The sequence below is a fragment of the Vulpes vulpes genome, chromosome 9, assembly GCF_048418805.1.
Source record: "Vulpes vulpes isolate BD-2025 chromosome 9, VulVul3, whole genome shotgun sequence".
NCBI classification, from domain to species: Eukaryota; Metazoa; Chordata; class Mammalia; order Carnivora; family Canidae; genus Vulpes; species Vulpes vulpes.
The window spans coordinates 102,523,389-102,538,772 of record NC_132788.1 but is presented as its reverse complement, the minus strand read 5'-3'; the positions used below and the strand labels follow the sequence as shown (position 1 = coordinate 102,538,772).

The following is a 15,384-nucleotide window of genomic DNA, read 5'->3' as shown; positions in this document are numbered from 1 at the left end:
CGATACACTTGTGAAACATACGGTCAGGTTGGGTTCAAATGAACAAATTGGCAATTAAAATATCAATTCGTGATACCTGAATCATTGTGATATCAATTGGTGATATTGAATCATTTATCAAATATCATTGATCAGAGTGAAAACTGTGTGATATGCCAAGAAGGGGCTAGATGCTAATTCAGACAGGGCGGTCAGACAGGGAAGAAGGGTTCTCAGAGGAAGTGACTTTTCGGCTGCGTCCTGGATGGCAAGAAGCCAGCCACACCAAGATCATTCTAGGGGATGCCCCACACCTGCCGCACTTAACAGTCACTCAAATATCGAGCCCTCCTCGTGCCAGTAAAGGGCACCCTGGTGCTCCCACCAGGTACCTCAAGGGACCATAGACAGTGAGGCTTCTTAATCAATCACGTGGGTTCCGAGACCTCTGTTCTGAAACTGTCAGACACCAATTTCCCAGATAAACCACCAGACTGGAAGAAAACATATCTGGTCCTATTTGATATCAAACCACATTAGAAAACGAGGGCCCTAAAGTCTTTCATAAAATAAAAAGCTTCGGAAGGAAAGCTAATGGGGCACCTGGGTGGCTCAGTGGTTACGCATCTGCCTTCAGCTCAGGGCGTGATCCCAGGATCCTAGGATCAAGTCCCACATCGGGCTCCCTGCGTGGAGCCTGCTTCTCCCTCTGCCTGTGTCTCTGCCCCTCTCTCTGTGTCTCTCATGAATAAATAAATAAAATCTTAAAAAAAAAAAAAAGGAAAGCTGGTAATTTTTTTTTAACCAACAAAGTAAAATATTGCTACAACAAGTTATAATTGGCGTCTCTCACTTTGCCCTCCTCCCCTCAGTAAAGGTCCCAGACATCACAGGACGTGCTGCCAGTTTCCCGGGGTTTCAGTTCTAGGGGCTGTTGTGCCATCAGCAATCGCATCAAAGAAATCTCCTCTACATCTCAGGTCTCGGTTACGGTCAGGGGAAAAAAAAAATACCTTTTATGTAAAGCCAGTGTCTTTTAAACAAACATCTCAGCGGAAGATGTTAATATCCATGCTTTATTTCAAACATGGAAAAACAAAAACAAAACAAAAAAAACCCAGATATGAATCAAAAGGAATATAGTCATTTTCCCAACCTGACTGATAAACTGGCCAGGAAAAAAAAAAAAGAAAAAAAAAACTGTCTGGCATGCAAAGGTGATTTATAGAAGCCTATTTTTGACCAACAAAGCCACTTGATAGGTTTTATCAAAAACAAGTAAAACAAAACATGTTGTACTTGCAGGTTTCACAAACACTCCAAGAGAGGCTCCTAAGGACTGAAATAAAGATTGTTTTCCTTCCCACCCACTCCACCCGGGGAAATAAAATTTCCCACCAGAACACGCTCGCTTGGCTAATTCTCAAGTCTGAAGAGGAAGATTTTTTACGTAAGCAGATCAGCTCAAGGCCCCTTGACGTGCGTCTGTTTCTGATTTGGTTTTTGTTGTTTTGTGAGGTTTTTTTTTTTTTTTTCCAACCCTCCGCACAAAAACCAGGAAACAGATTTTTTAAACTTGGTTACAGCCCTGAGACACCGAAATAGCTCATCTGAGAAGCTAACAACATGAACAAAAAGTCTGTGATGTGCGTAGGAAATCTGACTCACCGCCGAGGACAGAAAACCGTATTCCTCACCCGAACAGGAGGAAACGGTCTGATGGCACCGTCCTTCAAAAAGAGGCGAAGTCCTGAGAATGGTCTAGAATGGAGTCTCTTCCTCCTTGTGATCCAGGCTAATCTCAGCTCGCTGCCTGGCTCCAGGGTGCAGAAAACGTAAAAACCTCAGCTCTGCTCTTGGTTGTAACGCCTGGGCAGCTCCATCACTGCGGACAGTCCTGTCCACGTGAAGGATTCTAGCAGAAAACCAAGCGCTCCTGCTTTTGCATCTTCTATTCCCAAAGCTAAGCACAGAAAACCTTTATAAAGGGGTGTGCAAAGGTGTTGAAAACATTTACCTTGACTCTCTCGTCCTTTACAGAAAGCTAGTCGGCTCCTGCTCCAAAGGCCAGGATGGAAACAGGAGGCAGAAACGGCATCCGACAGACCCAAGAAGCTGGCCACTTGCTCGTAGCCAGTTAACTCCTGCGTGTCACACAGTTTTAACACCGCCAAGCCCGCGTCGCTCCCCGCTCTGTGCCGCCCCCCGCCTCCCTCCCCGGAACCTGCGCCCAGGACTCACTTGCTGGAATTCATCGTGTAGCCAGAGGGGCACTCGGGGATGCACTTGTTATTGTGGATGACGTACTGGTGGCAGCCCTGTCTCCGGGAGTTCTTGCATTTGTTGTGCAGGTCCTGGCAGAAGCTGAAGTTCACGCAGCGCCAGTCTTGGAAGTGGTAGTATGGGGGCGGGCAGGTCTCCACGCACCTGCCATCCAGGTAGAAGTTGCGACAGGCCACGCACTTGGTGGGGTCGTCGGGCTCGGAGCAGTTGCCTAAACACTCGCTGTGGCAGCAGAGGCCCTCGGCGGTGCAGCCATGCGACTTGCAGATGGTCGGACAAACTGGAGGGGGAAAGAAAACAGCTGGTCAACAGCTTCGCCCAACTGCTGTCTGCATAGACGGCAGGTCTGGGTGAGGGAGTGCAAGCCAAACAAAACAGTAACGGGGAGAGTCTCACTTCTACTGTACTTGCTCCATGCCAGGCACAACTAACAACTCGTGTCAGCCCCCCAGCCAGTGGCGAGCTCCTCAGTATTTAGGAGCACTTCGGGGGGCACCTGGGTGGCTCAGTGGGTGAGCGTCTGCTTTCAGCTCAGGGCGTGATCCAAGGGTCCTGGGATCGAGTCCCGCTTCGGGGTCCCTGCATGGAGCCTGCTTCTCCCTCTGCCTGTGTCTCTGCCTCTCTCTCTGTGTATCTCTCATAAATGAATGAATGAATTAATTAATTAATTAAACAATTTACTTTAAAAAAAGATTTTATTTATTTATTCATGAGAGGCAGAGACACAGGCAGAGGGAGAAGCAGGCTGCCCACAAGGAGACTGACGCAGGACTCAATCCCAGGACCCTGGGATCACGACCTGAGCCAAAGGCAGGTACTCAACCACTGAGCCACGCAGGTGCCTCAAGATGTTTTGCTTTGTTTTGAATTTACTTTTTTTTTTTTTAGATTTTATTTATTTATTTATGAGAGACACAGGCAGAAGGGGAAGCAGGCTCCCTGCGGGGAGCCCGATGCGGGACTCAATCCCAGGACCCCGGGATCACACCCTGAGCTGAAAGCAGATGCTCAACCACTGAGCCACCCAGGTATCCCTGTGGCCTCCGTTTTTTTTTTGTTTGTTTGTTTGTTTGTTTGTTTGTTTGTTTGTTTTTACCAGAATTTGTTAATTATAAGTCTACAGCACGTAAACTTCCACAGCGGCTTCTTTAATCCCCAGTTCACGAATGTCCTGCCAGCGTGACCGTCGGCTCCAGCAAGCCGGCTCCAGCACGCTCCTGCGGGACTGGTAAAAACAGGCGGTATTTTGTCCACTTCCTCCACGTTACAAAGGGGGAAACCAAGGTACAGGAAAGTGAAGCCAATTGCCCAAAGGTCATTTATCACTTCAACAGACATCCGATCGCCTCGATCTAAACGTTGCAGCCAAAGAACAAGGAAGTGCAGGGCCCAGGTGGCCACAGACCCTCCCTGCGGCGCGGGGTCTAAGGGAAGAAGCAGGTTAGTCACTCAAACACGCAGCTGGGCAAGTGCCTAAGCAACAAGCACAGAGCCGGAGGTTAGGGGAGGGGGTGCTTCTGGTCCCTGCAGGTGGGGAGCCAGAAGTTGGCCTCTGATTTCATGGCCCGGGGAGCTCCTGGCTCCACACAGCTGAACTCGCCTCCCCAGGGCTGGACTCTGGCCTGGCTTCCCCCAGTAGCTTGTCACCCATCCCCTAAAATCACCCCCTCCCCTTGATTTGAGTCTCTCAGCATCCGGCCTGGTCCCTAATAACCAGCCTGGTCCCTAATAACCGGGCCTCCCTTCCCAGTCTGCGGGCAAATCTGTCCATGGACCAGGGGCTTCGCTGAGGCTGGACAGACCTCGGCCGTGACCCCACCGGTCCTTGGAGTCGCTTTCTTCGCTCACACACTCTGCACGGCCTGAAGCACACTTTGGACGCTGGTGAGTGCTACTGACCCCAAGCCCCTCGGGCTCTTTGCTGCAGTGACTTTAATTAAGGCCCCAGTGGAGCCCAACAAATCGGCCCCGCAGCCGCATTCCCACAGGAGCAGCACCATCTGATGGAACTTTCTGCGAGGACGGGAATGTTCTCGAGCTGCGCTGTCCAACACCAACACGGTAGCCACTACTCCCCTGCGGCTCTCGTGTGTGGTTAGTGCAATGAGGAACCAATTTTTTTTAATTGTGGCAAAATACACACAGCATAAAATTGACCGTCTTAGCCATTTTTAAGGGCACAGCTCAGTGGCCCTTAAAAGGGGCCCAAGGTATAACCACCACCACCGCCGCCGCCACCGCCGCCACCACCCCAGCCACGGCGACCAGCCATTCCCTCCATCCATCACCAAACGTCCTCCTCTTCCTAGACTGAAACTCTGTCTGTATTTAGAACACTGATTCCCAGGCACCGGGGTGGCTCAGTGGTTGAGCGTCTGCCTTTGGCTCAGGTCGTGATCCTGGGGTCCTGGGATCAAGTCTTGTGTCGGGCTCCTCGCAAGGAGCCTGCTTCTCCCTCTGCCTGTGTCTCTGCCTCTCTCTTTCTCTCTATCCCTCATGAATAAATAAATAAAAATATTTAAAAAGTAAAAATAAATAAAATCAAACACTGACAACCCACCCCCTGCCCAGCCCTGAACTCCCACCATCTCCTCTCTGTCCGTGTGGACGGGACTCCTCTGGGCACCTCCTGGGAGTGGAGTCATATACCAGGTGTCCTTATGTGACTGGCTTATTTCACTGAGCATAATGTCTTCACGACTCATCCATATTGTACCAGGTGTCAGAACTGCTCTCCTTTTTAAGGCTGAGTAGCATTCTACAGCATGCAAATACCACATTTTATTTTTTCATTCATCCATCAATTGGCACTTGGGTCGTTTCCACCTTTTGGGGCATTGTGAATAATGCTGTGAAGATCATGGATACACAAATCTGTCTCCAAGTCTCGGCTTTCAATTCTTCTATGTGTACACCCAGCAGCAGAATTATTGAATCATAATGGTAATTCTATTTTTAATTTTTTGAGGGACTGCCATACTGTTTTCCACAGTGGCTGCACCATTTTACATTCCTAGCAAGCGTACCCAAGGGTTCTAATTTCTACTGAAGAATTAAACTTTTCATTGGGTTTCACTGGGGTTTTTTTTTTTTTTAAGATTTTATTTATTTATTCATGAGAGACACGGAGAGAGAGGCCGAGACACAGGCAGAGGGAGAAGCAGGCTCCATGCAGGGAGCCCAATACAGGACTCGATCCCAGGACCCCGGGGATCACACCCTGAGCTGAAGGCAGACGCTTGACCACTGAGCCCCCCAGGCATCCCTGGATTTCAGTTTTAATTTTACCAGCCATAGGTAGCTACTGGCTCCTGCACTGGACAGCAGAGGCTTTGAGAATGAAAATCAAGTCCTTGCCAAGGCCTCCAAGGTCCCTTGTGGTCTAGCCTGCTGGCCCCTTGGAGTCCTTCTCCTAGACTCAGGCAGCAACCATTTGGGTCTCCTTTCTGTCCCCCCCCCCCCCCCACTGTACACACACACACTCCTACCTGAGGACCTTTGCATCTGCTGTCCCCACTGGCTGGAGCGCCCTCCCCATTACTTTCCGATGACTGGCTCTTCTCGTCCTTCAGGTCCCAGCACTTTAGAAAGACCTTCCCTGACCTCCCCACTGGAAGTCACTCCCCCCTTCTTAACCATGTTCTAAACACATTATCTGATGACATTTTTCTTATGGTATTTATCACTCTCAAAAATTATACTGGCTGTTTGTTGACCATCTGTCTAGGAGGAAGGCTAGAGGGCAGGCAATGTCTGCTCCATTCACAGCACCCGCTCCTGGGACACCCAGTCCTAAGACGGGGCTTCCGCCAGCAGGAGCTCAGGAGGCACAGCTCCGATCACACAGAGAGGAGGCAAAAGGAATGACTCTGGAGCAGTTCCAGGCACCCAACTTTTAGCCACTGGCCCAAGAATGCATCCAAGACTCATCCCCCAGTTGCAGGTGCTCCACAAATATCATGAATATTTACACGCAAATGCAAAATTTGGAGCATCTCTGCATGGTGCATATTCTGACTTTTTACTCTATGGACCCAAAAAGAACTAATAAGGTATAACAGGATAAAGGCAGGTGGAACATCTGGGTGGCTCAGTGGTTGAGCATCTGCCTTCAGCTCAGGCTGTGATCCCGGGTCCTGGGATGGAGTCCCTCATCGGGCTCCCTGTAGGGAGCCTACTTCTGCCTCTGCCTGTGTCTCTGCCTCTCTCTCTGTGTGTGTCTCTCATGAATAAATAAATATTTTTTAGAAAAGAAAGAAAGAAAAAAAATAAAGGAAGAAAGGAAGGAAGATAGGTGGGTGATGGAAGAAAGTCTGTGTAGGTCTTTTTAGGGATTATGTACCACCCATTAGATTTTCACTTAATTCTAACAGACTCCAGCAGAGAGAGGGGTAGGTACTGGTATCTCCATTTCACATTGGCCAGACAACAGGCCCTTTTGAGAAGCAGCAGGGCCAAAGCTAAACCCTTGATCTTTTGGCTCTGAATCTGATATTCCTGGGTCTAAAGAATCACCGCGGCCATCCACAGGGTCCATGCAGCCAAGGGAAGAAGTGACCCTCATTCAGCTTTGGCAACACAGCGCCCGCCACCCCACAGGCCCGCCATAAAGATTTCCTTAAAGAAGCAACAGCCTCCCTTTTCTTGTTTGTAAAATGGGGACAGTTTGTAAAATCCCTTAACTTCTCACAACTAAATAAGATGATGCGGATAAAGCACTGGATTCTTTGGGGTCCATTTTCATTTAGATTTTCATTTAGATCAGTTTTTACTAAGTAGGCTCCACACCCAGCATGGAGCCCAACATGGGGTTTGAATTCACCACCCTGAGATCAAGACCCGAGCCGAGATCGAGAGTCAGATGCTTAACAGACTGAGCCACCCAGGCACTGGATTCTTTGATCAATGTGTAGGATTAATACAAGTTAGCTACTATGGACACTATTATCATGATCGCCATCGTGATTAATGAACTGTCTGCAGGGACCCAAGGGCTGAGGGTCAATGGCAGGAAGCAATATTTAAGGCAGACAACAATACCTAGGACCCACAAAGACCCCACCCTCTGGGAAGGCACATGTGAGAACAGGAAGGGCTCTATTTCCTGGGCTGGGGCTGTGTCTGAGAGTCAGCCCTTGAGTTCAAAAGAAGCATTAGCAAAGACCCAACAAAAACTTCCCAAACACATAAGCCTTCCGGCCTAGACAATGCCAAGAAAAAATACTCCACACTTGCACACAAGGCCGGAGGCTGAGAGCAGGAGTTTCCAACTCTATGCTGGAGCCCACCTGAGAAGTACCTCCAGTTCCAGCACAGCAGCCGGCAGGCTTTTTCCGCAAAGGGCCACAAAGCGGCCCCCGAGAAGGTGCTTGCGTGCACAGGCATGGTTGTGCCCCATAAAACCTTTACAGAAGCAGGCAAGGGGCTGGATAGACTGCCAGCCCCTGCTCAGGGAAGCATACCTGTGACTGAGTTACCATCCCTATCAGGGCCTAGACTCCGGGGGTCAACATCACCTCATAGATGGATACGCTGTAAGTGACTTTCCTCCACCAGCAGACATAACCTCCCAGAGATGCCAGTGTTGTGGCCCCGAAGGACATGAAGCGCCCTAGAGCTAACTTTGCAATTCTATTTCAGCGATGACAAATGCTTTGCCCTCCTGCGGGTCTCCTCACCAAAGAGTTAAAAGGAATGGACTGACTGGTGGTGTTCCTTTGCCTTTTTTTTTTTTTTTTTTTTTTTTACTTAAAAGTTATGTTTTTAACTTTTGAAGACTATGTTTTGATAACGATAAGCCACCTCTGGGTGTCTCCCATTCTGTTTCCAAGTACTTGATCTTATTTAATAGAAATGCCACTGGGCCAGCCTCTGCGGCCCCCCACCCCTCCCCCAGGCTGAATTATGAAAACCACAGGTTGTGCAAGAGGAAAAATGACCAGATGGAGGAGGGGGCTGACTTTCCTCTCCACGAGCTGTGCTCGACCGCCCCCTCTCATAAACACCAAATGAGCCCCAGCCCCAGCCCTCTGAGCCACCCCCCCCCCCCCAACCAGGCTGTTTCTGTTAAAGGCAATAGCAGCCTCTTTGAGAAAATGTCAAGCAGTCCGGGGCGGGGGGGGTGGGGGGGTTTGCCCACTTCCCCAGGACAGGTGCAGATGCACAACATGTGCATAGGGAACATCTACCCAAATCTCCCAGAGACAGCAAGCACCAGTTCTTCCTCCTCCAAACACATGAGTTCCCTTGTCCATCCATCTCCCTCTTCCCCACATGGTGCCTTGACCTCTGGCCTCGATTCCCTCCCACTTCTCCCTAAAGGTTCCCCAAAACCCCTGGCCACCAGTTACGCTAAAAGCAGCAGCCACAGCCTTCCTGAAACTTTACCTCAAGTGGCTTTCCCACTAGGCCCTGTTGAGAAGCTTGAGAACTGCACCCTACATAAATCCATGAAGTGAGGAGGTGGCTGTGTCTGCATCCTCTGGTTGGATCCTAGAAGTAAGTGCAATGCTCCCCAGAGGGAGATCGACAGGAAGGTCAACTTATTTAGGAAAAGGTGATTCAAAGCGAAGGAGGCAAGTGCAATTTGACCCAGTATTTCTCCTGCTAGGAACTGCCCTGCAGGTGAGAGAGAACCTGGGTACCAAGAAACCTGGAAAAAGATTGGCTTCACCCTACAGGACCAGTTGGGTTTATAAGAGCAAAGGACGGGAAACACCTGAAAAGTCCATAGCAGGAGACCACGAGAATCAATTACTGGGGCTCAAGGAGTGGAATAGTATGCAGCTGTAAAAAAAAAATTCTGATGTTGGAGTAAGTCAAACAAGCAAGATGCACAGAGCAGTGTCTAAAGGATGTAACTCCTTTGTGGAGAAAGGAAAGAATCAAACATAGCAGGAATGCAAAAACCAGGGCAGCTCATTTGGAAAATAGTTTGGTAGTTTCTTACAAAGTTAAACGTATACTTCTTCTTCATCTTTTTTTTTTTTTTTTTTTTTTTAAGATTTATTTTAGCCTGGATGGCTCAGCGGTTGGGTGTCTGCCTTCCACTCAGGTCATGATCCTAGTATCGAATCCCACGTTAGGCTCCCTGCAAGGAGCCTGCTTCTCCCTCTGCCTGCGTCTCTGCCTCTCTCTGTGTCTCTCATGAATAAATAAATAAAATCTTTTTTAAAAATTAAAAATAGAGGATCCCTGGGTGGCTCAGTGGTTTATTAGTGCCTGCCTTCGGCCCAGGGCGTAATCCTGGAGTCTGGGGATCAAGTCCCACATCGGGCTCCCTGCATGGAGCCTGTTCCTCCCTCTGCCTGTGCCTCTGCCTCTCTCTCTCTCTCTCTCTCTCTCTGTGTCTCTCATGAATAAATAAATAAAATCTTTAAAAAAAAAAGAATTAAAAAAATTAAAAATAAAAATAAATAAATGGGGGGGGGCAAGGAAAGGACAAATGAAACATACACCCCTCTGGAAGGGACACAAGAAATATGCCCCAAAACTGTGGGGAGGGGAATGAACTTGGAATAGAGGGTAAGTAGGGCATCCTTACATATCAGCAAATTAGGTGGGGTGGGTTTTGGGGGTTTGGTTTTTGTTTTCGCTACGTATATGTACCTTTTAAAACCGAAATGTATTGAAAACACACCTTTTTAAAGCCTCTAGCAGACAATTAATAAAATACTGTTGATCAGTTATATAATTCTGCCCCCAAATACACCAGTACCACTACATTAGAATAGCTGCCTGCCTCGATTGGGAGCTTTTACAAACATTCTCTTAAGATCATTTTTGCCTTTTAACAGTCAAAGCAACTAAATAAGAAGTGTGGTCCTAGATCCAAAACAGGGTGGGGGGGGGGGGAATAGTATTGATGAAGACAACACTGGCAGGAGGGATGAGAGTTCTACACGAGGCTGTGGATTAAAATATTGCATCAGTGTTAACTTTCTGACTGTGCTCATTATCCTGCAGCTGTGCAAGACAATTTTCTTGTCCTTAGAAAACCACTGAAGAATTACCAGTAAAAGTAATTTTAAGTCAGCCTGCGACTGACTCTCCAAAAGTCCAGGAAAAAGAAAAAGGAAAAAAAAAAAAAAAAGCAGTATATAATGAATGTACCTAAATGCTTAGAGATAAAAACAAATGGGGGGAAGATGTAAGCAACTAGGGAATCTGGATACGATTCTTGCAACTTTTCTGGAAACTTGAAAACCACATCAAAATAAAAAGGTTAAAATAAATCCAAATAAAGAGGGGGAAAGGCTAGCGCAGGCTGTTAGAAAAAGACAGCCACCCTTCTTTTCCCTCTTTGCCTTTTTAAGCTCAAATCGGTTTTTTGTTCCTTCATGAAGCAGCTATATGGTAAAAAGCAAAACAAAGCCCAAGGGGAAAAAGCCACTATGTTTCCATAGCACGACATATGTTAATAACATTTTGGTACATTTCTTTCCAAAGCCTGTAGTTGGGGGGGAGGAAAAAAAAAAAAAAAAAAGACACACACCACTCAAGATTTATTATTCCCCAAATTACTGCTTTCCAGAAATTTCCAAACGGAACAGTTGCGTCATGGGCCTGCAGACACATTCCCCACAGGGCCCCGTGGCTCTGCCTGAAAGTGTGAATTTTATAAACTCTGCAGAGTCATGCACTCGGTCTGCATCCACAGATCCTCTCCGCCGCTCCCCGCCCCGGACGCCCGCCCCGGACCCCGGACGCCCGCACCCCGGGGCGGTGGAGGTTCGAACCCCTGGGGCGCCCCGGCGTCCCGAACGCGGGCAGCAGCCCCCTCCCACCCCCTGGAATCCAGGAGAGGATCTGATGGTGCAGCCAGCTGGGTGGTCGACGGACGCTCTGCGGAGCGTGCGATCCACTCCAAGCGACGACCGCAAGGACGCGTGTCCTTGAAGCAGGGCAGCTCCCGCTCTGCTGCCCCGACAAGGCCGCCCCCACGCGCGCCGACCGATCGGCTTTCCAGACGCCTTCGGAATCGAGTTGCGAAGCTCTTAGGAGACCTACGGCGCGCGCAGGTCAGGAAGGGGGCGGGCCCGGGGAAGGGGAGGGGCAGCGCTGCCCGCGCAGGCAGCCTCGGGATTGGTCGGTTGCGGGCAGCTGCGCGTGTTGAGTTCCTCACGGGCGGGCCGAGGGCGGGGAGGCCCCGCCCCCTCGAGCCAGCGGCGGCCGCGCGCGCACAAAGCCCGAGGCGCCGAGGCGCGGTCCGCTCCGTGGGATCCAGGCCGGGCGGTGGCGGCGGCCGCAGCGCCGCCCTCGCGCTCAGCCAATAGGCGGGCGTGTTGCCGGAGCTGTGGCCCCGCCCCCGGGCGCGCGGGGCTCGGTCTGCCCGACTGGCGCTCGGGCCGTGACCGCCGCCGGGCGGCCCGCGCTGGGGGGACGGGGGCGGGGGGGGGGGGGCGCCCCGGGAGGGCCTCCCGGCCGTGCGGACCCCACGGGACGGGCCTGCAAAGCCCCGACTCGGGGAAAAGCTAAAAGCAGCGGAGCAGCCGAGTGCGCGGGCCGCCCGAGCTGGGCGTGTGCCCGGGAGGAGATCGGGTCACCGCGTGGCAGCGCCGGGGGTGGCCGAGGGGCGCCCTGCCCGGGCCTCGCGCGCTCGGGGCCCAGAGAGGGGCCGCGGCTCCCAGGGTCACAGCGCGCAACCCCCGGACCGGAGGCCAGGGGGAGTGGCGAGGGCAGAGCCCGCGGAGCCGGACAGCCGGACAGCGCTGCCCCGGACCCTATCCCGGGTATTTCCAGCCATCACTCACCCAGAAAAACCTAAGGCCCCGCTCCTAAATTACACTTCTAAGGAAATCTACAGGCTGTTTTGGGGGATGCCTTCCAGCCAGTGTGCCCTGTAGACGCCAGGACGTCAGACCTTGGGGGCTCCCGTGTATTTGCAGTTCCAATAAAGCGAGGCCCCCATTGGGCATGATCTCTAACCACCAGCCCCCCCACCACCACCACCACCAAGAATGCAGTTTAAGATGTGAATTCCGTCTGCAGAGTACAACGTTCAACCCACAAGGGTTAGAAGATATTAATCCCATTGCTCAAACAACCGTCTCCTTCTGAGGCACAGAAGGGCTGCCTTGCTAATGCCAACCCAGCTAGCAAGCAGCAGGGGCAAAACCCGAGCCCAGGTCTCCCGGGGAGAATGGGGCTGCGGGTGGCATCACGGAGTTCTGTGGGTTCTATTCACCTGTTCCCCACCCTGGCCCACCTGGATCGGGCCCCTGGTGGGCACTGGTATGCAGATGTGAATGGAGACTCTCTCTCTCTCTCTCTCTCTCTCTCTCTCTCTCCCCCAACATGCACAACAGACAGGTAAGCTCTGAAAGGGAGGACCTTGCCTGACCTACACTGGGTCCCAGAGCCATGCACACAGTAGGTGCACAGTAAAGCTCATAGGGGGTAAAAAAAAAAGTGGGGGATCAGGTGACTGACTGGCTTTATCCCATGGGGGAGGGACAGTACGTGCAAATGCATGAATCATCGGGGCTGCCTTTAGGGAACTATAAACAGTTCAGAGTTGATGAAGGGCAAAGTACAGGGAGAGGCATGGGAGGTCAGGGCAGACAGGAAAGTTAGGGAGCCCGGGGGCTTGGACTTTGCGCTGCCGAAGAAGCCGAGGAAGGGCCTCAACCAGAAAAGACAGCATCAGATCCAGGTTTAGGGCAATTTTCTAGCTGTCTGGTGGACGGCTGAGCAAGGCAAGGGCAGAGGCGACTGGAAGGAAGAGACTGTTCTGAAACCACCAGGGAGGTGGAGCCTTCAGGACTTCTCTCCCAGATGGTTCCCAAGTTTCTACCTCGGGCAGCTGGGCACGACCCAGAAGACAAACGACAGACAAGGAAGCTGGGTGCTCAGACTTCCCTGACCCGGGCTTGAACGTGTGCAGTCGGGAACGTCAGGGCTTCTGCACTCAAGTGATTGTGTCTGTGCTGGCTGAGCCACTCCTCAGCCCACACTCTTGCAAGGTACAAGGACCCCTGCTTGCTTGTGGTGGGCATTTTTAAAGTTTTCTCCATTTGTGTATCTAATACATACACGTGGCAGGCGGTTACTCTAAGAGTAATAACTTTTTAAAAGCTGTTTCCACCTACTCAGATTTTTTGCTTCCTGAGCCAAGGTAAACTTTACAGGCTCTTCGGAAGTTAGCACTGACAATGGCACGGCTTATGAGATTCAGGCATAGCTGCTCTTCGGGGCAAAATCAGAGCCTTAATTTCTTCCACGAGGTACTGATCAATCTAATAAAATAAGTGCTTAAAACACTGAGTGAAGAAATTTCAATAACATCCCCCAAAAGTATTACCAGAGCTGTCTATATTTCTTTTACTGGGTTTTAAATTACATTGCTATTTTCATTCTTAATTTTATAATATCTGTCCTTCCCCCTCTTTTTTTTTTTTTTTTGTTACCTTACTTTATAAATTCTTTGGAAAACAGTACTATCCTATAAACTTTCAGCATTGACAGGAAAGTTCTGTATCTGTGCTGTCCCAATTCACGAGCCACACACAGCCACGGAGAGCCGGAAATTTGACTAACATGACTGAGAAACAATTTTCACGTGGCTCGTGGCTACCTTCTTGGGTGTTGTGGCTCTACAAGACCCAGCTCTCGAATAGGACAGTTCTGTTCTCTAAATCACTTTGCCCCTGTTAGTTTATTATTTCCTTCTTCGGGTGTAGACCTGTTCTATTATTCGTCATGTCATTTTTGTGATTTCTGTATGTGATCGCTTACGGCCCTGCCCTGGTCTCTGCACCCACTCCGCTGCCTTCTAAAGAGTCTATCCTTACAGTATCGAGATCCTCCCCAGCCCAAGTTAAGAGTTATGTTTTGTGTTTAATCATCACATGGTAGGAGTTTGTTTCGCATGCTTGTCCAGTTAAGCTTTTAAAAATTAATTTCCACTTACATTTACTTGTAGCAACAGATTAGGGCCAGTGCAATGTCTGCTTTTTGGACCCTGTTGGGGGTCCTTTTTGGTTATGGGGTTTTTTTGTGTGAGATTTAATAGATAATCTTTCTGAATATTCCAAGAGCACTTTAAAATGTGTATCCGTCGTAGAGTACAAAGTTCAGTCTGTATCTGTTATCACGATCTTATTTAACCACATTATCCAAACTCCTTGTTGCCTAATTGAGGTTTATCTACATGATCAAGACGGTGTTTGAGGTTCCCCAAAGGTTTCTCAATTCTTGTGCTTCCTACAAATTACTCTCTGAAGTCTGATACTTTGCTAGTGGACCTTCAGTAAGGATGGTCCCTTCACACAATGCAAAACCTCTCCTTTCCTCCCTACTAACACCTTTTGCCTTGAGTTCCTTGCCTATTTTTCTCCGTTCCACGCACGGTCAAGTTTTCCGTGTCATTTTTGGCATTAGGTATAACCATTTTCTAGTGGGGGGGGGGGAGGGAGAGAAAGAGAGAGAGAGAGAGAGAACTGCAGCCTCCATGGAAACAAGGAAGTAGAGATGGGGAATGTCAGAGTTTGAAATCTGTCACAGTGGAAGGTCTCAATTGTAAGGAGGGTTTCCCGGGGACAATCTCCACCATAAAAAAAGTCCCCTCGTTCACATGACTGATGGCTTTTCAATAACAAGTACACGAAAAATAAAAAAAAATAAAAATAAATAAATAACAAGTACACGGTGGTCTTGAATGTACACATTCAAGTTTCCCGGGAGCTGCTACACACGTGAGCTAACAGTTTAGACCCAGCCACAGGGAACGGGGAAAATCTTCTCGACTTCTCAAGGACAAAAGTAAACAGCACAATGTACTGCATTTCTGCAGAGGCACACCACAAAGGAGAATAGAGTTAACTCTGAAAAAAAGAAAACACACCTATATTGCAAATTCCATCGTGACCAAAGGAGAGAACTCGTGGCGTATTTCCTTATTGAGATGGTCCCTAAAGCCAGTCTGGCTGCTTTATTTTCTGTCTAGAAAAGACCAGAAGCTCCAGGTGTCCTCTCCACGCCAAGAGCCCCTGTGGCTGTTTTGGGACACTACAGTGTGTACGCCTCCAGCACTACTATGCTATTGGGGGTGGGGGGGATGGAGCTCTCTGATTTGGGGGAAAACCCATTTCCTGCCCATGTGTATTCCAACCCCAGAAAAGA

General features: G+C 49.7%; 1 protein-coding gene across 4 annotated transcripts in view; it reads right to left on the bottom strand.

Annotated features, from left to right (window-relative positions):
* Nucleotides 1–15,384, bottom strand: part of INSR (insulin receptor) — a 118,566-nt gene that overhangs the window by 51,403 nt on the left and 51,779 nt on the right. For all 4 annotated transcript variants that reach the window (XM_072721481.1, XM_072721482.1, XM_072721483.1 and 1 more), the window contains exon 2: nt 2,221–2,542. In XM_072721481.1, the coding sequence (XP_072577582.1) occupies nt 2,221–2,542 (322 nt within the window). The remainder of the gene's footprint in view (nt 1–2,220; nt 2,543–15,384) is intronic.